Raw genomic sequence first — 26,047 nt, 5'->3', positions numbered from 1 at the left:
TTTTTTCCTCTCATAAATACTTAAACTTGTGATAAGTTGAAAGAGAATGAACTTGCACCAGAGTATTGCAAAGATGCTTGAGGAAGTTTTGCTTTGGGGACCTCCTCCCAGTCATGAAGTACATCAAAGAATTTGGAGAGGCATGATTTAAGCCATTAATGGATGAATGTTGAATGGATATCAGCATGGCAAAATTGTATTTGTCAGGGTTGGTGAAAAGGTAGGCATTAATGCAAGGCCTGATTGCCAAGTTCCAGCTGTGCATGGGTAGAAAATTATCTTGAAGTTCGTACTCAGGAGGCTTTTTATATGAGAAAATTCAACTTAAATCTGGTTTAGATGGCAAGTAACACCTTTAATTAAGGTAATGGATCAGGAATAATAAGTATATGGTATGTTTCATTGGGTGGGTTTTTTCTTCTCCAAGGGGTCTCTGAGGGATTTCACTAAACTCTTTCATTTAAAGAGTTTAATGCCTATTGTTTGATGCCATACCAATTACTTAAATTCTAACATATTAGAGGAAAATAGAATCGCTCTTCACAAAATAGGGGTTGGATATCACTGCATAGTGAAGGGAATGTTGGTCACTTTGCTTGAATTACCCTAAATGCAAATCTTTCCACTACTGGTGTCACAGCTACCTCCTAGTTATCCAGCAGCAATGGCTGGCAATTAGTGCAAGCTTGCGGATTATTTTCAGCCTTTGTGAGGTTTCTTTTTAATCAAAGTTGTTATAAATAAAGTAACTATTTGCAAAGCCAAGGTGTTGCTAAGGGAAGGATTTGAGGTGTTTCATTAGGTATTGTAGGGTCCATAAGTGCTTTAAAAGGGATTTGCATTCACGCTCATACGTTGCAAGTTACCTTTTAAAAATAAACTTATATACAAACCAGGTATCTTTGCAAAGGGCATTCAGCTGGCTTACGGACTTTATTAATTTCCAGGCTTTTTTACATACTTGGAATTTTTATTTTGGCAGCAGTTTCTAACCTGTTTCAAGAACATTATTTTGTTCACTCTGCAGAGCTTCTCCTAATTTATGAAATGGCTGAGGGAGGGGGAAGAAATCCTGATGTATTTATATGTATTTGCTGTGTGTAACATGTTCATCTAAACCCTGTTGCTGTGTCTTCCTCTGAGGCTAAATAGATGGCTGTATTCTGATGGAAATTAGAACTGATGCTTCTTTATTAATCCATCTAATTTTTTCCCATACTAAAGTAGAAATTCTCTTCTTTTCCCTTCTCTCTCTCCCTCTCCATCTCCAAATTATACATCAGTCCCTACCACAGCTGCTAGCACTCCTGATGCTGTTGACAAATACTTGGAGACACCTGGAGATGAGAATGAGCATGCCCATTTCCAGAAAGCCAAGGAGAGGCTCGAAGCTAAGCATCGTGAAAGAATGTCTCAGGTAAGGGGAGATTTCTTTATTCCCAAGTGAACTTGTCTGTCAAGTGATAAGTGATACTTCATCTTCTTTCCCAAGGCTTCATCCAGGTGCCCTGACAATTTGCAGTGCTGTAAATGCACTATTTACTGCCTTTCTGACTCTTATCTAAGAATTCAGCTGACTGACACACATTTGTGGTTGTCACCACTGCGATCAATACAGTTACTAGAAGGGTTAAAAGAAAAAAAAAACCTGTAAAAATTGTCTCTCATCTTTGTGGGAGAATATTTGTTTTGTGAGATTATTCATGTTTCATAGTAAAAAATTTGGCCACTATATTAATTGTCCTTCCCTTGGAGCAGCTGAGGGAGATAGTTTGTGTTAAGCTTCATTTTCTGTGTGTCCTGGGGGTAATGTAAGATCACACATGTTCATCTAATGGTTTGAAGCCTCAAGGTAACATAATGTGTATCTGAAGTCAAAGCAAAGAGGAAAAACTGGTTTGTTGGAACTAAAAATCCAAACTGAATCAACCCTTTTCTTTCCCTTTCACCAAAGAGATTTGTGTACCCGGGTTTTATCCCAGTGAGAGATGAGTTACCTGTTCTCTCAGAAACACAGTTTACAATAACAGTGCCAAGAAAGAAAATGGAAATAAAAAATATAAGGGTTTTAAAGGAAAATCTTATATACATATTCTTTGAGAATGAAGCAACCACAAAAAATTAATGTAGTGTAATTCAGATGCACTTCATATACCTGTGTAGCTAATTTGCTGTCTTTTTTCATTATAACTTTGTTCCCTCAGTGGGATTTCAGTGTGTTCGTCTGTTACTTTCACATTATCAACCTTTAGCTCTGTGCTAAAATGTTATTCCAAAAATGAAAATCAAATGTTATGAATGAAAATAAAATTAAGCTCTTAGTGTACGTCCCTGTCTGTTGGTACAGTAGCTGTGCCTGGCACTTTTCTAATAAATTGGGCAGGGCATCTTACCTGAAGCACTCATCCAAGTGGTGCAAGCCACATACTGAGAATACGACATATCATAGATAGGAAGATAGGTTCTCCTCATCTGCCTGGGAAGTGTTGAAGCACAAAATAATCTGTCTCCTCTTTAAACAGAGAAAATAGAGCCAATTAAATGGTCAGGTAATCTGAAGAATAAAAAAGGTACATAGCCTGCCTGGCAGAGGAAAAACTCTGCCTTGGCTAGGCATGCAGAGGGTTTGTGGATAATACCGTAATCACCTCATCATTCCTTCCCCTTGAAATAACCTTTTTGTAAAAAATGCTGTTGAGGTGGGTTTTCTGAAAGCAAGGGACAGTCAGTGCAGATTTCCTTGCTATAGTGTTCAGGTTCTCACTGTGGTTCCACATTTGTCTCCAAAATCCCAGTACATAAAGGTTAAGCTGAGTAATTAGGGACAGTATTTGGTTGAACTGTGTATTTTCTGTTTTGAGATGGACATCTGGAGGACCCACTCAGCTGAAGGGTGTGATTGAGGGGTTTGACTGAAACTGGAGATGGTGCCCTCATTAGCATGTTCCTTGCTATCTTTCCTGTCAGCACTGAGCACACAGGGGGTGATGTGGTTCAGCTGCCCCCCTGCTGCAATGTCAGTCCTCCAAAAACAAGTCAAATAACCAGCTCTGGCCAATTCAGCAACTTAAGTCAGCCCTGGTAAAAAGCAGCATGATTGGTACATCAAAAAAAATTAATCATTAAGTTGCCTAAGCTGCTTATGAATCACATCTTAAAGAACATTAAGTCTTGAGGTACACAGATCCCCTGCAGAGCTTTGAAGATCAGAATTTACTCATAGAAGGGAAAGGTAATTTTTAGAAACGGAAGTTATGATTTGTACAGTATTGAACTCTCCATGTTAACTTGTCACATGTTTGAAAGATAGTAGATGCTATGGGCTAGCAGAAAAGCCAGCTAATTCACCATTCTGTTTCCTCACATGAAGCTCACATCTATGTCCCATACCACTGATTCCTTTTTCTGACAATTTATTTTAAAATAGCTTTTTACCATTTTCTTTAAAATCAGGTATGTTCTGAATATAAAATTAAAATATATATGTAGCTGGAAATTAATATGGAACTCTTTACTTGTTATGTCAAAATAATGCTGAATAAGTCAACTCAGTATGCCTTTGCTGTCAATGCTTTTCTTGGTAAAAAGGTGGCAAATGGGAGTCACTAGCCAAGTCTTCCAGCTGCACCAAACTTTTTAATTCAAAGTCCAGTTCTTTCAAAGCTGAAAAGTGGAGGCTTATAAAGCAGCAGAAATGCCCGGTTTTCTTCTAATAAAAAGAGAAAAAAGGAACAAGTAATTCTTTACTGTTGATAAATATCATAATCTGAAATATATTGGTTTGTTCACAAATCACAGATAATTTATTTTGTTTAATAAAAAGGCAAGTATTGGGTTTAGTGCAAACCTTATTTTGCTACAGCCAATTAACTAATAAAAAAATCAGATGCATTCTAGTTGATATGCAAAGTGTAATCATCTAAGGAGTAGGGAAGTTTATCACTAAACTCAAAGTGAAATATTTTAAAACATGTCATCAGGGAAAATGTAAATATTCTGCATATCCCCTTTTGGAGATTTCCCTTAATTTACCATGAAATTCTGATAACCTGTCTTTCTTTTTCTCTTGTATAAAGATGTTCATATGAGCAGAGACCAAGATTCTGTCAGTGGTTATGTCACGTCATGGTTCACAGCTCATGAAAGACTTTTTAGTAGGGAAGTCTGTCTCTGTGATGACCTGATGCACCTCTGCTTCCCTCTTAATCCCTTGTGCTCTGAAGTGTCTGTCCCTTTAGAGTACAGATCATGAAAGTTTTTCTGCACCACGCCTGATGTAGCAAGGCTTATGAACTTTCGTGACTTACAGGAAGCACTGTAAGGAAAATTACTTTAACACAAAATTTTAAGCTTTTCCCAAGAATTTATCACACGGTCTCAACAGCAGGAAAACTGCATTCCCATGCAAACAGAGGTAGCCATTCAGTGATGCATGTGTAACATTTAAATGTTTGCTATTCTCCAAAAGATAACAGGGAGAGGTCACACTAGCTAGCTGATTGCAGGGTGCTGTGGTTCTTGTTTCTTGTTTTGGTAAAATTCCCCTTTTTTCTCGTTCTCTTTTCATTTTGTTAATGCCTGTACAGCTCCTTTACTTAATTAGTTGCTGCTGAATAGCCTGATGAACCGGATACTGAACCTTACTCAAGGGAGCAGTACATTTATACATTTCTCTACTCAGACATCTTGTGACATCCTCATGTCTTAAATTTGCTCTTCATTTGGCTGTCTACAATATTTTTGGAATTGTAGCAGGTAGAATATTTATGATAGGAACTTAATGATACCTTGTGTCCTAGAATAGTTTCGCTTCTTGGAGGTTTATTTCTAAAGCAATCATCTGAAAATACTGCAGTTCTCAACCAGCCTGAACAGGTCTGCTGTTCGTTCAATATTTTTTTTTGATCACTGCATGCCACTTGTTCCAACATCCTGGATGCATCTTCAGCTGATGTTTAGTCCCAGTGGCACTGCAGAATCACAGAACGGTTTGAGTCGGATGGGACCTTAAAGATCATTTAGTTCCATCACCTTGCCCTGGGCAAGGGCACCTTCCAGTACATCAAATTGCTCAAAATCCCATCTATCCTGGCCTTGAACATTTCCAGGGATGGGGCATCCCCAACTTCTCTGGGCAACCTGTGTCAGGGCCTGACCACACTCAGAGTAAAGAATTTCTTCCTAATATTTAATCTAAACCTACTTTCTTTCAGTTTAAAACCATTCCTCCTTAGCACTACACACCTTGTGAAAAGTCCCCTTTCCTGCCTTCATGAAGGCCCCCTTTAGACAGGTCTGCTTTAAGGTCTCCTTGAAGTCTTCTCCAGCCTCAAGAACTCCAAATATCTCACCCTGGCCTCACAGAGGAGCTGTTCCAACCCTTTATCATCTTCACTAGACCCACTCAAGCAGGTTGATGTGCATCTTGTGTTGGGCCCCAGAGCTGGATACAGCACTGCACCAGAGCAGAGCAGAGGGGTAGAATCCCTTCCTCAACCTGCTGTCCATGGAGCTTTGGATATAGGATTCACTGGGCTTCTTGGGCTCTGAGCACACATGGCTAGCTCATATTTGGTTTTTCATCCACCAGGACACTCAGGTCTTTTCCCATGGCTTCTCTCAGTCCACTCACTGCCCAGCCCATACTGATCTTGGGATTGCCCCAACCCAGGTGCAGGAGCCCACACATGGTCCTGTTTAACTTGAACCTGAGGTTTTAGCAGGCCTGCCTCTCAAGCCTGTCCAGGTTCTTCTGAATGACATCCCTTCCCTCTAGAGTACCAATCACATCACTGACCTTGGTGTCACCTAAATGAGATTGCTCTCAGTCCTACTGTCCATATCGTCAACAAAGATGCTAATTAATACTGATTCATGTATTCCCTGGGTTCCACCATCTCTACTACTGTGTGTGGGCATCCTGTTTCTTCCTTAAAACTGTCCGGTTAATAGGATTACCCCCCTCAGTTATAGTCAGGACTCTGGAGAAGTTTATTGATGTTATTACCAGAAAAAAGATGAAGAATTAAGTATGAAGAAAAAACCCTTGACAAAGATAAGACACCCTTTTGGCATGACTGTGACCTTCTCACTAAGCTAACCTTCAGGCAAGTACCTCTGCTGGGCTGATAGTGCTAACCCAAATGTCTACCATAAATTCTTCTCTTGCAGATATGCTTTTGTGCTCTACTATAAAAAATGGGAGTGAATTTTGCTGCTTCAGTACATAATGAAATTTTTGTACTTGGCATCTCTTAATAATGAATGACATTTTCCATACTACCTCTTTCCCTCTTGATGTCCCATACAACCCAGTTTTGAAAGCATCTGCCAGGCTCTAAGGCCTGAGTTTTGAAGAAGTTTAACTTTGAAATGGCTTGCTGCTTATATCTCAACCAGAAGCTGTTACTGTCCCTGTACACAGCCTCCAACTCTTGAAGAGCCCTAAATCTGTATGTTTTTCATAGGTCTGTGCTGTCAACAGAGGAGAATACGCTTGTAAGTGCAGAGGCCAAGTTCATCCTTTTTCTGCATGTGTAACTGGGGAACTTTTTCTCCTCCTTGCTCTTTGGGATCCTCTGTAATGCTATGGCATATTTGTCACTCGCAATTCCCTGAGGTGATGCCATTTGGTGGGAGCAGGAGCTCCCTGTGGGTGGTAGCATGGCCCATGGATAGCTGTATCTTCACTTGGTTAGTACAAACACACAGATGCTCTCAAGCACTGAACTCTTCTCAGTTACAAAAATCATCACTTGGGGTACAGCAGTCTTTACAGGAATATTGTTTCTCAAACAGACATTTATTTGGGGTTTTTTTCAAAACCTTTCAGTTTTATGGCATCAGAGTTGAACTCTGAGGCCACTGATTTACATCCCTCTCAACTAGCTGTATAGGCTGTCATTCTATCATCCTGCCTTTCATGCCTTAAAAGGTTTAAAGAAAGAAAATGGACAGAGAGACACCTGGTGTAGCCAAAGGTCCCCTTAATTGCATTACCCACAGTTCGAACTTTTGTCATGCTGATTAGCAGAGGGTTAGTTTAGGGGATAAAGATGGTAGGGGAACTTTTGTTCTGAAAATCCATAACTGCTCTTTCAGAGTCAAAAAAATTAAGCAGATGTCAGAGATGTGATTTTTAGACAGAAAGGGAGAAGAGGGAGAAGAAAATCATGGAGTTGCTAACCTAGACCAATGTTCAAGCTTGAGCACATCATTGTAGTTTATGACTTGGCTTAACGCCATAATTTCTGGGCCCTCTGTAAATTCACATCCTGTTGCTATCCTCTCAAATCACAGAGGAGCAAAGAGAACTAACTCTGTGAATAAAGCAGAAAGAACCCTGAATATTTGTTCAAATATTGGTTCAAATATTCCTCAGTACGGGATAAAACCCAAAAGTGGTAAGATGTTGATACCAAAAAAATTGATATATTTTATTTAAAAGAGGCAAAGAGAAAGAAAGAAAGAGAAAAGAAAGAAAGAAATGGAAAAAAGAAGTGGAGGGGGATGGACAGGTAGAGAGTGACTGAGATGAAGTAGAAACATATCACCCTTCCATGAGTCACAATGATATCTCATTGTTTCCCTGTATCTGGTCTTCTTGGTGGTGAGGGTCCCTGCTGAAAAGCAGAGAATCCCATGGATTAATATCCATTTGGGCAGGTGGGAGCACACAGGTACCTCCCTGGGGGGGACCAGTTAAACACTGTCCCTTGCAAGGCTGTGGATCTGTTACACCATGTAATATCAGATGCAGTGCTCTGGTGCAGGGTCTGGGGACCCCTTTGGGGGGTGTTACGAGCCAGCTTAACTCACAAAGGAAACTCAGCCTCTCTGAATAAAGTGGATCAGACCCAGGAAGGTTTGAAATATACCCGCAAAACGTTATTACAACCTTACAAGGTTAGATGTTGTTGCCAAAAAAAACTTGATCTATTTTATTTAATAGTAAAAGAGGCAAAGGGAAAGAAAGACAAAAGAAAGGAATAGAAAGAGAGATGAGGGAGGAGGGGACCAGCAGAGAGTGACAGGGGCTATGTAGAAACCTGTCACCCTTTCAGGGGTCCCAACAACATCTCATTCTTCTCCTCCATCTGGTCTTCGTGGTGGTGAGGGTCCCCCACTGTGGCAGCGCCAAAAAGTACAGAATCCCATGGATTAATATACATTTGGGCCAGGTGGGAACACCCAAGTGCCTCCTAAAGGGGCTAGGTTTGACACTGCCCCTTGGAACACTTGTGGATCTGTTCCATCATGTTGCAGTGCTCTGGTGCAGGGTCTGGGACCCCTTTGGGGGGAGGGCTTTGATGGGCCATGACACCCCCTGAGCTGTCCTTCATGTGATGTGGCTTTTCCTGGAGTGAAGGGGCCCCTGGGCTCTTCTGGAGGATGGGCATTCACTGCCTCTCATCAGAGACTTTTTCAGCATACACCCAGACCCCTCATCCTCCCCCCCTCTTTGGTGGGGTCTGTGTGAGTCTGGCAGCAGATTACCATGGGGCTGTAGCCTCCACCCTTGAAGGTGCTGGGCTGGGCTCTGCAATGGGTGCTCTTCCACATGCTTTGAGCAGTAGTGTCACTTTTCTTATCTCTCTTCCTTAGGTGGTTTAACTCACAGTTCAGGGTTTCAGTCAGGAGGCCCATTCAGGGTGGGCTTGGATGGTCTTCTGTGCATCTTTTGTTATGTGCCTTTGCTATAATAGGTAAAACTATAACATTTCAGTCTCTGAAATATCCTGCCACCAGTGTCATGTCAGGTCTCTGGAAAGGTGCTGCCTATGTTCACAAATTGTTTTCTCAGCCCCCACAGTCATATGGCCTAAGCACAATTAAGAGCTGAATGCTTAATGTGCACTGAATACATAGCAGCACTCTGAGAATTAGTAAGTTTTTTTCCAGACCACATCACTGTGCTCTAAATTGTGGTGTCAGTTCATGTCATCTAGTCCTGTTTTGTCAGAGAATCACTGAAATGTCCTGTGCCAAAGTACTGTAGTAGTACCATGTGGGGGGTGACCTATAACTTCAGTGTGCTGCCCATCATGTTCTCTGTCATTAGTTCCTTGCTACTACTCCTTGTAAATTTTGTTTTCCTGCTGCCTTTAAGTTTGGCTTCAATTTAAACATCAGTGGGTATTGTCTGATGAGAAGATAATGTAAACTGAAGAGGCAGTTTTAGGCTGACAATTATGTAGGTTGGAGTACAGTTCCTGGGTCTTAAATTTCAGCTTACAGTTCCCAGTGAAGGAGCAGGGTGAGATAAAGACTGTGATTCTAAATATTTAATTTCAGGTCTCTGCTTGTAACTGCTGCCTAACTATGTCCCTGGTGAAGCCCAAAAGCAGGCTAAACAATTTCCCACTTTAAAGTTTTCAGCATCCCATTAGCTTCCCAGAAGAGAAGTCTCCATTCTTTTGGGCTGTTACTGAGGCCAGAATCTTTTGCAGATAAATAATTTTGCTGACAATGAGTTGATCTGTTTTTACCATGGCTGATGTACTGCTGTCTTGAGATACACTCTAGGGTTTGGGGTGAAAAGGAAAATTAAAACTTGACAACAAAATCCCATAGATTGAGTTGTTTTGGAGTGCAGGTGTCAGTCCTCTGAGTAATCCTACAGCTCTGTATAGAACTGAGAGGTACCACATTTCAAGGCCTCGGTCTTGTAAAAGTCTCCTTTGAGCCCAGGTTTGTGTGGGTTGTTTTTTTTTTTTTGTTTTGTTTTGTTTTTTTTAAAGCACAGGTTCAGCCCAGTACCCTGAGGCACCACCAGCACTTTCCAATCTGTTCATCAAAGAGCCTGATTAGCAATGTCTGGTGCGGTGTGTGGAAAAACTGGGAAGCCTGAGACAGGCAGTGAGTGTTGGAAGTTCAACTTGTGAACATGAGACACGGCAGATCTTCTCTCTCCTGCCTTTGGTACTAGTCTTGGCAAAATTTCAGTTGTCCTTGTGGACTCTGAGCTTTTTTTAAAAATTATCTTGACTCTTTATATTGAATGGTGTGAAGGTGTGTGTTTTATTTTTATTGAGAAGGGAAGGGAAATTCCTTTCCAATTGTGAGTAATTACTTATAGGTTTCTTATTGGGCTAATCCTGCAGGTAAATAGTCACTATTTGTGTGCACTTCATTCAGTGGGAACAATCGATCCTATATAAAATGTATCATCTGAGGAGATTGCTGTCTAGGTAAGAAATGATTGAAGGCCCTGGTAAGACCACAGAAAAGTTTAAAATCTCATGGACAGCAAGTTAACCCACTCCTTGACTATTGAAACACTACTGCTCTGTGTTACAGGGAGAGGAGGCTTCTCACATGAAAGAAATGACACTAAAAGATCTCCTATGTTATTTTTCTGACAGTGCTGTATTTGAGATACATATTCAGTTCTTGGAAGTGTTTCTACACCCCTGTTTCTGGACAAACAGCTGGACTAGCACAAATTATGTGTAATTTTTGATCTGCCCTACTCAGGCCAGTGATGCAACCTGAATAAATGAAAAGGTTTTGTGGTGCCAAAAAAGGTGGTGTGATCTGGTTGGAATGAGTTGAAATTTACTCATTTTGTCCAAGGGTGTACAACAGGTGGAATTGGTTTTCGGTCTGAGATGAAAAAGGGTTGGTGTGTTCACCCATGGAGTTCTCCACTTCCCTTGCTTGAGGGCTGGTTAATTCATTCCTTCACAGCAGAGTTTTGAGAGCTTGGCACAGTGTTCAGACACACAAATACTGTCTTTTTTAAATGTAATCACAGGGTCCCACCTTGATAAAATGTTGTCACTGCCTTTTTTTCTAGAGGTAAAAGGAGGAGAGGAATGTAAAAATAAGACTCTTGGAGCTGCAGTGCTTGGCTGCTGCTAAGCTGTGGGACGAGAGAGAAAAATAGGAAAGTCACACTCCTTGTTTTGTTCATTAGGTCATGAGAGAGTGGGAAGAGGCAGAACGCCAAGCAAAAAACTTGCCAAAGGCTGACAAGAAAGCTGTTATCCAGGTAAAGGAAAATGCAACCACCATCTGGGGCCCCAGTTAAGACACAAGTGGTGCTGGCTGTGTTGTAATTTAATAAAGTAGATTTACTTTATGGAGATTCCATGTTACTCTCTTTTTTTCTTGTCTGTGCTGATATCTTCTCTGTTTCTATTGTGATTGATGGTTTTTTCAGCATTTCCAGGAGAAAGTGGAATCACTGGAACAAGAAGCAGCAAATGAAAGACAGCAGCTTGTGGAGACTCACATGGCACGAGTGGAAGCCATGCTGAATGACCGTCGACGCATTGCTCTGGAGAACTACATCACAGCCCTGCAGACTGTCCCACCCAGGGTGAGTGTGATACCACAAGCTCTGCCAGCTGGGTCAAAATCATTGTAGTTGTCCTGGGGGAAATGTAGATGTGCCCAGGTGCAGTCCAGCTTTGGAGCCAGGACTGTGCTCACTGTGCAAGAGCTGTGACAGCAGTCAGACAGTTTAAACAGTTTGCCTAAATGCAGACACAAACTCCTATGTGCATACCTGTTGATGGATAGATACATAATAAAGATACTTGAGCAAATCACGTGAAAGTGATTTGGTTGTCAGAAATTGCAACTGCTCACAGATCCTGCAGGAGGATGGTGTCCCTCTAAGTGGTGCACGTTAGGATACTTCATGATAACATGGAGCTTAAAGATAGGATGGCTGTGATGTTTTGTTTTCTTTGTTGAACTGTTGAAGTGTTTGGTTAAGGAACTTGTGAGGATTGTGGGATGACAAGAAATTAGCACACTAGCCATTCAAAGTTGTCTATTTTGGGTGTGATGGCTATTGGTGGGTGTAAACATGTACATTCAGAATGCAGATTGAATGGACTTTAATGACTATAATCTTTGATGCTTGTTTCAATACAACAATATGTGGTCAGTGACTTCCAGAGAAAGAGAATTTATAAAAAAGACTGGGGGAAAGTCATAAATTATTTTATGTACCTCTGGCCTCTTGAACACTTCCTAGATGGAAAAAAACATTGTTGCACTGCTGAGTCTTTTAGTGAATTTAACCTCACAGGGAGTTATACCAATATGGCTAACACCATTACATTACACACTTTCAGTACGTTTTCTTCTGAGGAGAAATCTGCTTATTTGGTAACTGTGGAATAGTGATCATTGTCATCATAGTTGAACTTTTTTCTTCCCTCCCCCCCCGCCCCACTTCCCAGCTTGCTTATACTGTATCTGCCAAGTGAAAGTTAAAACCTTTCACTTAGGTAAAAGTTTCAAGAGGTGACTTCAGGATAGTTGTGTGAACAGTTTCCATGTATTTTGCAGTAGTAGTTTGTGGAAAATGAAGCTAGTCGGTGTTAAATTAGTAGAGGATGTTATTTGGCCTCAGTGTGAGTTGCATGGTATAACCTCTGACCACAGTGAGGGTAGTAAAAGGCTTAAATTCATTAGGAGACAGATTAGTGAGTTATAAGATGGGATGCAGCTTCTTTTAAGAAGCTGGAGTCTATGGCTCAGAACCGAGGTGAGTATATGGACTGGCTGCAGGTCATGTTTGCTTTCCTGCACTGTGGGTTTGGGTAGTTCATCAAAGGTAGGATTTCACATTTGGCATTAGAGGCAAGCTTTCCTGCTTTGAGGTTCAGCCTTGTACAAGTGTAATCCTGCCTGAGAAGTACCCCAGTAAAATTATTTGATTTCAAGCTCTGTGTGTGTGTGTGTGTGTGTGTGTGTGTCAGGCTGGCAGCTTGGTTCTGCAGCTATCTGCAGTTTTTGAAGGGTGTGATGGGGACTACACATAGCAGTAGAAAGGTCTCTACAGCTGCCAAAATGTGGAATGCAGAGGACACAAAGTGAACTTCAGCTGCAGAACTCTAGAGGAAAAATCTTAACAGTGACTCTGGGACCAGAAAAACTTGCATTTTGTGCTTATGTAGCTTGTAGTCAGCTCCCAGTACATTTAAGTTACTGATACATTTCCAGTGTCAGGGGAGAGCACCAGGCCTGAAAGGTGACATGAGTCCAGTAAAAGTAAGTATTGAAGTACTATTTGAAAGACTGAAGTGCATCCTATATTAAGTATATGTCCTATATATGGCCTACAAAAGCTAATAATTCTGAAAGGAGCAAGCAGCAAGCATGTAGGTAACATTAGCTGAAGGTGCTACCAGACAGGGACTCACCTCAAAATAACAGGGGTGAACAGTTTAAAAATAATGTATTTAAACAAGTCCTTGTTCAGTCTTGTAGATGGTCTTGTCCTTGCCTCAGCATTTTTTGACTGTATGCCCTGTAGCTGATGGCAGTTGTTGAACTGCTGGTCAGGTGCATGCCAAAGCATGTGAAAATACTGACCTTGAATTCAGAAGGATGATTTGTCTGGTTGTATTGAGTGAGAGAGGAGGTAGTTGTGAAGTAACCTAGGAATCAAAAGAGGATGTATCATCTTTTGAAAGGAGGGCCAGGTCTCTCAGGAATTATTTAAGGAGGTTGCTAGGGCATGTAGAAAAAAAAAAATAGAGAGGCCAAAGCTCAGTTAGAACTTAATTTGGTAGCTTTTGTGAAAGAAAAAAAAGAAGGGTAAGAACAACATGAGTTCTCTACTGGATGTGGGAGGGAACCTAGTAACTGCAGATGAGGAGAAGGTGGAAGTGCTTAACACCTTCTTTACCTCAGTCTTTAGTGTGAAGACAGCTTGTCCTGAGGCCAAATGTCCTCCTGGGTTGGTAAATGGTGTCAGGGAGCAGAATGTCCCCCTGTTATCCAGGAGGAAGCAGTCAGAGAACTGCTGAGCTGCTGGGATGTTTATAAATCTATGGGACCAGATGGGATCCATACCAGTTGATGAGGGAGCTGGCAGATGAGCTTGTGAAGCCACTCTCCATCATTTACCAACAGTTCTGGATCACTGGGGAGGTTCCACATGGCCAGCGTGACTCCCATTCACAAAAAAAGTGGGAAGGAGGATCCTGGTAATTATAGACCAGTTAGCCTGACCTCAGCACCCACTAAGGTAATGGAACAGTTTATATTGAGTGTCATCACACGGCCCTTACAGGATGGCCAGGGTATCAGACCCAGCCAGCATGGGTTTAGGAGGGGAAGGTTGTGTCTGACCAAGCTGATCTCCTTTCATGACCAATTGACCCGCCTGGTGGATGCAGGAAAGGCTGTGGATGGTGTCTGTTTGGTCTTCAGCAAGGCCTTTGACACTGTCTCCCACAGTAAACTCCTGGAAAAGCTGTCAGCCCATGACTTGGACAGGAGCACTCTTTGCTGGGTAAAGAACTGGCTGGATGGCCGGGCCCAGAGAGGGGTGGTGAACAGTGCTGCATCCAGCTGGTGGCCAGGCACAAGTGGTGTTCCTCAGGGATCTGTGCTGGGGTCAGTTCTGATCAATATTTTTATTGATGACATGGATGAGGGCATTGAGTCTATTATTAGTAAATTTGCAGCTGGAAGTGTGTGTCGATCTATTGGAAAGTAGCAGGGCTCTGCAAAGACACCTGGAATGGTTGGATGGATGGGCAGAGTCCAATGGAATGAAGTTTAATAAGTCCAAGTGCTGAGTCCAGCACTTTGGCCACAACAACCCCTGCAGCACTACAGGCTGGGGGCAGAGTGGCTGGACAGTGGCCAGGCAGAAAGGGACCTGGGGGTGCTGATTGATGGCATCTGAACATGAGCCAGCAGTGTGCCCTGGTGCCCAAGAGGGCCAGTGGCATCCTGGCCTGGATCAGGAACAGTGTGGCCAGCAGGAGCAGGGAGGTCATTCTTCCCCTGTACTCAGCACTGGTGAGGTCACACCTTGAGTGCTGTGTCCAGTTCTGGCCCCTCAGTTTGGGAAGGACCTTGAGACATTTGAGTTGTGTCCAGAGGAGGCAACGAGGCTGGTGAGGGGCTTGGAACACAAACCCTGTGAGGAATGGCTGACGGAGCTGGGGTTGTTCAGCCTGGAGAAAAGGAGGCTCAGAGGTGCCCTTGTCACTCTCTACAGCTTCCTGAAAGGTGGTTGTAGCCAGGTGAGGATCCGTCTCTTCTCCCAGGCAACCACTGGCAGAATGAGAGGACACAGTCTTAAGCTGTCCCGAGGGAAATTTAGGTTGGATATTAGGAAAAAGTTTTTTATGGAAGGAGTGACAAAGTACTGGAATGGTCTGCCCGGGAAGGTGGTGGAGTTACCATCCCTGGATGTGTTTAAAAAAAGATTGGATGTGGCACTTGGTGCCATGGTTTAGTTGAGGTGTTAGGACATGGGTTGGACTCTATGATCTTGAAGGTCTCTTCCAACCTAGTGATTCTGTGAGGCTGAAACCTGGGGAGTGATTAATGATAGCTGAATGACCTGATGAGTTAATCCAGACTAATAACTGCTTTGCAGGTTATGGAGCCAGAAGTTTGAATACTCTGTGGATCCAAACTTTGACTTCCTAGCCAAAGAGAAAATGGACTTAATGGAGAATGCAACTCTGATATCCCAGCTGTATTTCACTCTGGCAGTTCCCTAGTAAACTAAAAGTGCATTTGATGCAGTTGTGTTATCTTTGGGAGAGTAATTCATAACCTTACTGATAACTTGTTAAGTATTAGTAGAAAAGGTGTGGGAGTGTAGGCTTCTGGAATTCTCAAATTATTTTTAAGAACCTCCTTCACAGCCTGCTTCAAGTCACATGGTTTGCTATTAGTATGTTTACTGCAAAAATAGATTCTAAATATTTAAAGTGATGGAGTCTCTTTCTCTGAAGTTGTGAGGAAGAATTTGGATTTAAATTTAAAAAATAAATTAGATTTTTTTTATGAAAGTGCTGCATGCAGTTAGGAGGGTTAAAAGGTCCGTGAATCCTTTGTGAGCAATTTCTGTATCAGATTAAAAACTGTATCTGCACGTTTTTTTCATGTGTTACGCAGGTGCTTGCCCAGTGCCAGTGTCACAGGTGTGCTTCTGAGTACCACTCAGGGCAGCAAGGGAGAGAGGGAGCACACAGAGATGAAATTGCATAGTTTCAAGGTGTACAAGAAAATAAATTTAAGCAAAAGCAAGTATTTGTACTGTTGTCCTGTTCTCAGAAGCACTGTCATGCAGGCTCCCCAGAAACTCAAAATTCAATCCTCGTTCTTGATTCCTGATGCAGCTTAGCTGTGCTGCTGTACTTTGCTGCCTTTGAAAATGGGGTGCAGCTGCTCAGTATCCAGTGTCAAAATATTATATTGTTTCATCCTGCTTATTGGGCTTGCCACAGGAAAGGAGGATTAGTGGCAGCTGGAAGCAATATGCCTCTAGTTTTTAAAACAGTTGGAAATTTTCCCCTTCATTTTGTACATTAAATAGGGGAATTCAAATCCATCATTCTCTGTGAGCAGATTGATTCTGTAATTTGCTTGGTATTCCCGCTTTCATGTGCATGTCAAATTTTTGTGGATTTATGTCTCCCTTTACAATCTTTGATGGTAAGAGAGGCACATTATCTGTGGGGAGCTGGTGGTGGGTGATGAAGACAAGCAGAAAAGGAAATTGAAATAAAGGGTTTCAGAGGAGGGAAACATACAGGAAAACTTTGAAAGGTAATTAATTAACCTCTTTTCTTTGCACAAATTCAAGTGAGCATATAATCCTTAATAGCAGTTTAAAATGCTTCTCTTCTAACTCAGCACTGTTTTACTGAAATGGAAATTCTTGCTTAGAAGAGCCAGCATTAAGATCAACCCTATAATGTACATTAATCATCTGATTTTTTACCGTGTTTTCATTTTTGCCAGAATTTACTCTGGTACCTTTTATGCTTGGGAGCAGTGCCTGTTCACACAGAGAGCACAGTGTGGGTTGAAACCAGTCAGGTTTGGCTATTTGGACAGGGAAGAGGAATCTGCAGTGGGGCTCGTGCTCAGTGTCTCGGTGTTTGGGAAGCTCAGAGCATTTCCTGAGTCCAAGGGGATTGCTGTGGAAATACACAGTTGGAGGCAGGCCAAAGTGTTGCTGCTGAATTGCTGATAAAAATCTTCCTGTGCTGCAGGAAACAGCAGTCCAGCTTTAGTGCTCCACCCTTCAGCTCTGCTCCTCCAAACCCATTAACTTCCAGCTGTGGAATTCTGCACATACTTCATTTTGTAGGTTTTTTGTGAATTATCATGGATATCAGCTCTGTTTTTATACAAAGTCAAATTTCCATAAATGTGGTCACCTAATTCCGTTTTCCAGTGTCTTGTTTTAAACCCTGGAAGGTTTGTTATATGTAGAATTAGGAGTTTTAAAACAGCGATCAGAAACAAAATTTGTCTTAATTTGTCAAGGTTCAGTAAGTTGAAATACTGAAGAACAAATAATGAGATTAAATCAAATAGTTTTCATTTTGTTTGGCCCCCAGATGATTCCTTGAGAGGGGAGGAAAGTGTAAGTCTTGGGGACCATTATAGAAATGTGATTTTTATGTGTGAGATAACATATTTTGTTAAAAATTATGAGAAGGCATCTTTAACTCCACAGAACAGGTATCTGGATAGGGATTTATTTGTCTTGCCCACGAGTGTTTGCATTCATCCAATTCACCTTTTCTTGAATGTTTCTTAAATGAACTACTTCTTGATAAAACATGACCTACAAGTTAATAATGTAGCAAATTAAATATGTACTGAATATGGTACACAAGGTATTCAGAATAATGTATGAAAAGAAACAGTTGCTGCACATTGCAAGAACAGTAAAGGGAAGGGACTGGTGATTGATTTTTCTCTAAAGGCAAGGTTAAGTAGCACAATACAGCGTTGTGAAAGTTTCCTCTCTTATTTAGAGTGAATTTTGATCAAAATGACAATCCAGCTCAGAATTTCCCATGGAAGTTCCATGGCACAAAGCCAGAAAGCTGTATTTTCAATTCACAGAAGTGCTTTAATATGTTTTTTTGTGTGATTTCTCTGTAGTAAATATTTTGGATTTCCACAAGGAGAGATTTTAGCCATGCACACCACATTTGATGTTTCCCTTTTCCAGTGAAACTGCACTGTTTCATCACTCCCTTAAAATCTGAAATAGCAGACTAGGATCAGTACAGAGATCATGGAGAGGCATCTGCATGTTTATATATTTGTATTTATTTGTGTGTGTTTATATATAACTTGCTAGAAACTGGATTATGGGCATTTTACATCTCATATACAAGACCACAGAATGTCTCATCTTCCAAGTAAGAGGCACGGCATATTCTCTACAGTTCTAGGTAGAACATTACTTCTTAATGCTGTATTGTCACCCTAGGTAGTCTGTGTAGCCCACATACCTCGTCTGTGAACCTGTCTGCTTTGCACCAAATGTATCAAATGCATGCAAGTCCCCATGTACTCAGGGAAGCTGTGTAAAACAGTACTTCGACAACATTCTCCAGCATAAACTAACAACTATAAAACACCCAAAGACATGAGTACATCTGCTGGATGGTCACAATAGCTTATAAGAAGGACTGTGATTAATCTCAGTTGTAGATAAAAGAACAGGTGTTTGAATCTGCTGAGTAGGAGGAGCTTTGGAATGAGTTTGATGGGAGCAGTGTTACAGTATGTGCTTAAAATAGTCAGTAGGTTCACATCTTATTAGGTTTGTCATCTTTGCTGCATTTGCCTGAATAGTGTGTGCCACGAGACTGTGGATTTAAACTTCTTGTCAACCAGTCCAGAGTTTTGGAGTACACAGTACCCGTGTTATTCCTAACTGATCAACATAGTTAATGAAATAAAATTTATTCAGAATTTGGTGCTGGGTCCTGTTGCTTAAGAAATCACTGGCCATTCTTGTCAGTCACCGATGTCGTCAATAGTATCCTGGTTGCCTTCAGAGGAAGACCAAAACAAAACAAAAAAAAAAAAAGAAAGAAAGAAAAAGGAAACAAGCTGACAAAACAGGTACAGATCACTGAAAATAGTGAAATTATTTTGTGAGGCTTAGGTAGGCTGATCCAAGTTATTGTATGAGATGTTTTTTACTAAGACAACTACAGCCATAAACATGCACAATTTTCCCTGGCAAAACACACAGCAGAACTTCAAGTGTTAGACCCAGGATTTTTTAAAGAAGTTTGGTGGTTGGTACTTTGTTTAAGAAGAGGAAAAGGTGCCAAGCTGGCCCAAAGATGTGTCAGCTTTTTGTTCTTCTGCCATAGATAGTGTCAGAGCTAAGACCTTGGGAACTTAATTTAGATGATAATAGAACCACTTTGATTTATAATTTAGTGTGAAGTTTCTGCCTAGAGTCAAAGTAATAGACAGCTGTGGATATAATGACTTCAGATGGGAGGCCTGGGTGCATCTCCTCAGCCTGTGGTGCTTTTCCCTACCTCTGTGCTTGACCTAGTCCATTCCTTGTGGCCCCTCTAGTCTACATCACAGGAGTTCATTTTGCTACTTGGTGTACTAGATTTAGGTGTGAATCCTGCTGAAAGTGTTATTACCAAAACCAGTAAATATAAAAACTCCCTAGCACTAGCGCAGCATTAGGAAGCATTCATTCTTTATTCTTTATTCAGCCAGATGCATGAGGGGATATCTCCTCCAAAACTGCATGCCAAGTACAGAAAAACCTTCTGTTTAGATACCATATTTTACATACATACATACATACATATTCATAGGTTTTCCCACAAGAAACATAGATATGATAGTGATTTCCTCGAAATGTCATAACTGGGCTGGTTGCTTTCCAGTTCTTCTTCGTGCAGAATAAGCATTTTGCCATTCCATAGGCCAGTGTTTTTTTAAGAATAAACATTGTATTAACCCACCAGTTGCAATCAATTTTTAATCTGACAACAGAGGTGTTTCTGCAAAAAATGTCTGCATGTGCAGAACTTTCAAGTAGAATCAGTTCACTCAATAATGACATTTAAAAGAAAATGGGTATGAAGTACAATACAGAGGTGGGACTTGAGCTGAACTACTTTTGATGATGCAGAAATTTGTCAAAACTCTGCAAGCAATAAGTCTACTGCCTTCTGCATCAAGAAGAAAATTATAAATTAATTTTTAGGGTTTTTTTGCAGTCGAAGTTATATTCAACTGTAGAGTGCGGTGCTCATTCATGGTAGGTGCCCCACTAGGGTATGCAACGCCCGGTGAAGAGTTGTCATTGTTCATCGCCAACTCCGGCAGTTTTGCCTGCAGCCACAACCTTGAAAACATGAGGCAGAAGCGCTGAAAAATTGTTGGGCAATAGTTGGAGGTCTGACCTCTGATCTAGATCTGATCTAATGTGGCTGGGTCTTCCAGAAGGGAAGAAGAGCTGGTGTAGTTCATGTCAGACATTCAAGGGACACCACCAACTTTTGGGGATTTTTGATCCATGTGGAAATGACCTAGTATATTACTTTAAGAGCTGGGGCAGGGCATGTTTCCTAAAGGTCATGATAAAGACATTTTTGTCAATAAAATGTCTATGTGGTGAGTCTTCTAATCCATTTCAACTTCCACATCAGGGGGTCCTGTGTACGTATCTGTCTCAGGTCTCAACGTTCCATTCAGAGAATCTTGTTGTTTCCATAGATGTCTGCATTACTCTAGGAGGTTGTGTGTAGTGCAGTGCCCTGCTGACCAGGAAATCCTTGTGTGTCTTTGCCAGGTGATTCAGTACTTCACAAGGACTTAGTTCTGGATCACTTGTTAAAGCAATGTCACAAGCTTTTAGGCCATGTGAGATCACCAGATCAGGGCTGAAGCGTGCATACGAATAGTTTTAAAAACAAAACACTGAAACTCCTTAGGTTTGTATTCCTACACAGAGTAAGTTTCTAGTGTTTTGTTGAGGTTGTTTTCCTGCTTGAGAAAAAGCAGTCTCTGCCCCTCTAAGGAAACATCTTGCATTAAATATTCTTTCATGGTCCTAAACTTGAATTATGGATTTCTGCTGCCATAACAGGAAGATTTTTTGGTCAGACATGCTGAAGGAACACATCTCCATTTCTACTTTATAGTAATATGTGTGGGACATTTCTCAGTGTTAGAAAAGGTACTGAAAGCGGACTGTCTGTACCTAAGTGACTAGTACTGCTGTTAGTGGTATTTGTTAGGTATTTTCAAGATTGTTGTCCTGTTAACAAATCTGATTGTAAAGTCTCATTCACACATTCCAGTGAATATAGCCATGCTATGGAGAAACAAAAGCTATGCTCTTTTGGTTTTACACATGATACTTAATTTGGAATATCTCTTTGAAAAGAAAAAAATAAGTTAATCCTTTTCTGTCTAGTCTGCCCTAGCCTGTTACCTTGATGTGTCTTGGAGGCAAGAAAAGTTGAATTATTAGGAATGGTAGCTAAATTTCCTGTCTTCAAAATTTTCTTCTTGCTGTTAAACTTTCTGGTCTTCTAGCCTTCATTTTGATAAAGCTTTAAAGCTTTTTTTAATTGACATTTCAGTTGTTCGGCCATTACCACAAGGTTGTGAGGATTACTCACTTTCCAGCATTTGTTCACAGTTTCTTGCAACTTCATCTAAGAGTACTTGGCTTTGGGGACTTGGAATTATTTTCCTCATGAATGAATTTTCAGCAATGGAGACACTAAGTTTAAATCTCTGGCAGGATATGGCTTCACTTCTCTATATCTGTCTGACATAATGTTCTTGAAATAACCTTTGGTTTCATTTCCTCAGACATTTTTAAATCTGTTACTTTTCTTAAACTGAAGAGATTCTGAAATCTTTGGACTTCATATCTTAGCATTCATCTCTTGTGTAAATGTTAAATCAGTTTAGACTCTATATTTGTCCATGAATCCAAGTCTTAAAACTTCACCTTCACCCACAGTTCTTCCTGCTTTGGAAGGCTGTGCGCAGAGCTTCTGACACCTATTTTATCACTTCCACACCTTCTTCACTGTGTCACTGTCAGTGCCTAGACAAGCTCTTTACCACTTCTGTTCATTCTTGAATCTGCTGCTCAGTAAGGTCATCTTTCTATTCCTTCTCACTGCTCACCAGCTTCAGGTAGGATACACAAGCGCAGCACCATAAGTGGGAATGGAGAGAAGGGGACTGCGTCTCCAGAATCCATCATAATCTCAAGAGTTACAGATGAATGTCTTAGCTGGATGCTGGAGAACACTTCCTGTTTTGGCACTGTATTACTGTGCAGAGCAGGAAGGTACGTAGGCGTACATCTTAGCCTTCAGTGCTCTGCCATCACTGTGTATATTTGCAAGTTCCCTTCAGCTGCTGGGTTTTTTTCCTTTGTATTCCATTATGTTCCTGAAGGCATATATCAAGTAGGTTTTACTAATTAATATTACTTGCAATAGACTTCACATTTTTGTAAAAGCTGGCATCTAAGTTGAGAAGCTTTTGAAAACTGGGCGGTGACTTTTTTCTTACAGGTTTTCAGTCAGTTATGTGTTCTGGATGTGTATGTTCTGTACCTCAGCTCAGTGCTTCTTTTCCTCTGTTTTCTCCTCTGGTGAAGTAGGAATAGTGACAGGGCAGGAATGTTGTGAATTTTTTTTTTCCTGAAGTTTTGCAGTCTAGTCTGGCGATTGGTTACGCATAGAAACATAGAAAATCTGAACGCTCTCCTCAGAAACATTATCTACTGCCTACAACTACTATTTAGTGGTGCATCCTGATGGTGTTCAGTTGAGAGGATGTTCCTTATAGTAGTCATTCAGAGGATAGCACCAAGGACTTTTGGTTTGGGATGCATGTCCAGTGCAAGAAATGAAAACGTGTCATTCTAAACTGACGGGTTTTTGTTCTTTTTGTTCCCTGCAGCCTCGTCACGTGTTCAACATGCTGAAGAAGTATGTGCGCGCTGAGCAGAAAGACAGACAGCACACTCTCAAACACTTTGAACACGTCCGCATGGTAGACCCAAAGAAAGCTGCCCAAATCAGATCTCAGGTAATCCCCACTGTTGGTTTGTGAGGTCATGTTAGTTTGTAACTACTGTGAAATTTCTGTCAACCTGTTTTTTATAAAATACCCAACTCTTTTCTGTGGACAGCTTTAAATGCAATCAAAAATAATGTTTTCCATTAGAAGATTAAGGCAAAGTGATATAGTAATGTGGGTATGATTTTTCTTCTGAGAAGAACTGAAAGCAGGTTTTTTGTCTGTCTGGACCATGAGTCAGCCATGGCCATGTCCTGAGGAGCCTTTCAGAGCATTAATGCTGAGAGCCTTTGTTAGTGCTTTGGTAAATAATACTTCTGGGAGAACATCAGTATTTGATTTAGCAACAACACATGGTTGTGCTTCTCTCAGCTGATGTGGCAGAGCCAGAGGTGGAGTAGCCATGTGACCATGACAGACCTTTCTATAGTCATTGCAGAGGCACTTGTAATGTCTATAAATGTGATTACTGTGATGCACTCAAGTTTAATATGTTCCTTGAAAGTAGACACTGCCTTCATGCCATTTAACTGCTGAATGTTACTATAGTCCTCAATGCATATGTTTTGAAACATCTTTTATTTTGTCTTCATAAATCATAGAGGGCAAGAAAGCAAAAAGAAAACACCCAAGATTGAAGATGTAGCTGGCTTTCAAAACAACAATTAAAATTGCAGTCACAATGGATAAGCTGTAAAGATAGTGTGCTGGAATCCATGGAATCTGCTGCTGTTCCTTCTGTAGGATTCAATGGCCAGTACTTCCCAGTCACAGTTTTTGAATTGACTGACATCACTAAAAGAAAAATCAAAACCACATACCTCCCTGGAGGGCAGATTAGATTTTTGAATATCTGTTTCAGCCAAACGTGTACATTGAGATCAAGCTGTCTTGAAATTGCTGGAGTGAGAAATGCACACTTCTAAAAGTCCTCTGCAGTGACTGCTGCCTTTGCCTTGTCTTAAGCATCAGTCGTGACCTTTTTTTTACAAGTCATTGGATTATTTAATAACAAAAGTCAGTGAAATTTTGAAGAGTGCAGGTTGTGTGGCAGCACTGATGAAGAGTAGAAAGTGACATATAAATACAAGAAGTGCAGTGTATTCCCTAACATGTCATTGTAGGAATGAGTATTGATACAGCATCTTTGTGTCTAGAATTGGTCAGATGGGAAAATGTGGCCTGGGAGTTCTGTTTGTGAAATGTTTTTCAGTGGAAACTGGAAAACAAAATATTTTGTTCAATAGTGTAAATATTTGGATTTGAGGAAATCATGCTGCTGTTTCGTTAAAATTGCTGTCTGCAGCTCATTTTACTTGCTAGGCCTAATTATCCTGTCAGTCTTCTAAGTCTTTTAAGATGCACCTCAATTTCTCCTTCTACTGAAGAAAGGTGATACTTGTGAAGAGTACCCTGGGGGAGCACATATCATGTGATGTCATAACCCATAATAATGTGAGGGCACTTGAGGCAATAGAGCTGCAATTACATGAGAGGATGCAGTAGTGCTTCTGGTGGAAATATTTTGTTTGCATCTGACAGTGTTTGCAATTTGCAGATGTTACTTTTTTTTCCTTGGGAGAGCTGTTTCTTTTCAGAGTATTAGGATTAGGAAATAAATACATTAAAAAAAAGAAAACAAATATCTGAAACATTCTGATGCAGTAATCACTGTGCCTCACTTGGTTTACATGTTATGTGAAAACTTAGGAGTATGGGCAAATGTAAATGTTGCTAAAAGAAGAATGAAGCTGTGGATTTCTGCCACAATAGCTGTTTCTGTGCGTGTTCTGCCCCACAGCAAATGCAAAGCCCTACTTTAAATTACTGTATTTCAATGGGATTTCAGGTGGTTGCTATGGAAGAGCATCTAGAATGCTATTTTTGTAGCAGCTGTAGGAGAGAGGTGAGTTTCATAATGGGTTTGACAGTTTTGATACATAAAACATACTGAGATCTTACACCTGCACAAGTGAAAATGGTCTTGCTTCCTATAGTCTGAAATTTATGATAATGTCAAGTTATCCATAGTATTCCTCTCCTTCGAATACTTTTGTTTCCATAGGTTATGACACATCTACGTGTGATATATGAACGCATGAACCAGTCTCTCTCCTTCCTCTACAATGTGCCTGCTGTGGCAGAGGAGATCCAGGATGAAGTTGGTATGCAAACTACTAATGTAAAAAAAGATATATTTCTGTCATGAGAAATTACCACCAAAAGCAAAAATACATTATCTCACTTTTCCTATTGATATACTACCTTAGCTGAAAAATGGAAGAGTAAACCTGGCAACATCCTTAAATTTTGAATTAGACTATAATGAACTCTTGGAAGACAAATCCTGTATAACCCACGCAGTTGGCATCATCGTACTGTTGTAAATGTCTTCCTTGAAATATGTTAACTGACATTTGGAGACTTCCATGCTATAGGGATATAGCAATTGACAATGAGATTTAGCAAATCCTGTCATTTGGTTATATAATTTACCTGGTAAGTATTTACATTATATAGACTGTTTGGAAATCCCACAACTAAAAAATTGGTTGCAGAACCAAGCATCTGAGAAAAGTGTAGGTATCAGCTTGGCAGTATCCTAGTGATCATGCATTTTAGTTCTTGTTTAGTTATCAAACTGAAATCTCTGCTCCTCCCATTTTTTCCAGCATACAAGCTGGGCTATGGATGAATCAGGTAGCAACAGTCCCGTGTTTGCCTCTTCCCTGAGAGCAGTAATGGCGGAAAAATGTGAGGAAGAATGGCCTTTCCTTTCATCCAGATTCCTGCCCTTGGCTGTGGCATTGCTGCAGCACAGAGATCTCCAGTACAGCACTCAGACTCTGCCATGTGCTGCTATTGCAGCAAGGCAACTGCACTACTCAGTTTTGGACATCACGTTGCTAATGTGTGTCTTTAAGAAAAATAACACATGGTTAAATGTAAAGGTCAGAGATGGAAGAGTCATTTTTGGAGCAGCTTTTTTCACAAGCTGTAATATTCTGCCAAATGGCAATTAACATATTAATTTCACTAATAACCAGCTTCAGCTGACTAAATAAGTAATTGATTTCTTCAAAGCATGAGGGAGGGAAGCATGCCACTGCAGTAAGAATTAGGAGTCATTTAGGGCACAGGGAGGGGATGGACAGGGAGTAGTGGTGGATTCATTTCCCCAAAGTATGACTTATGACAGAGATGTGTT

At 40.8% G+C, this 26,047-nt stretch overlaps 1 protein-coding gene across 8 annotated transcripts in view; it reads left to right on the top strand.

Moving 5' to 3' along the window:
* APP (amyloid beta precursor protein) overlaps positions 1–26,047 on the top strand; it is a 160,118-nt gene that overhangs the window by 90,248 nt on the left and 43,823 nt on the right. For 6 of the 8 annotated variants that reach the window (XM_062515348.1, XM_062515346.1, XM_062515345.1 and 3 more), the window contains 5 exons: positions 1,284–1,417; positions 10,919–10,993; positions 11,165–11,323; positions 22,720–22,848; positions 24,905–25,004. In XM_062515348.1, coding sequence (XP_062371332.1) covers positions 1,284–1,417; positions 10,919–10,993; positions 11,165–11,323; positions 22,720–22,848; positions 24,905–25,004 — 597 coding nt within the window. Of the gene's footprint in view, positions 1–1,227; positions 1,418–10,918; positions 10,994–11,164; positions 11,324–22,719; positions 22,849–24,904; positions 25,005–26,047 lie in introns of all 8 variants that reach the window. The other 2 variants (XM_062515343.1, XM_062515341.1) reach the window with 1 other exon arrangement.

The sequence above is a fragment of the Cinclus cinclus genome, chromosome 2, assembly GCF_963662255.1.
Source record: "Cinclus cinclus chromosome 2, bCinCin1.1, whole genome shotgun sequence".
NCBI classification, from domain to species: Eukaryota; Metazoa; Chordata; class Aves; order Passeriformes; family Cinclidae; genus Cinclus; species Cinclus cinclus.
Note: the sequence above shows the minus strand (reverse complement) of the source record. Positions and strands in the feature narration are given on the sequence as shown.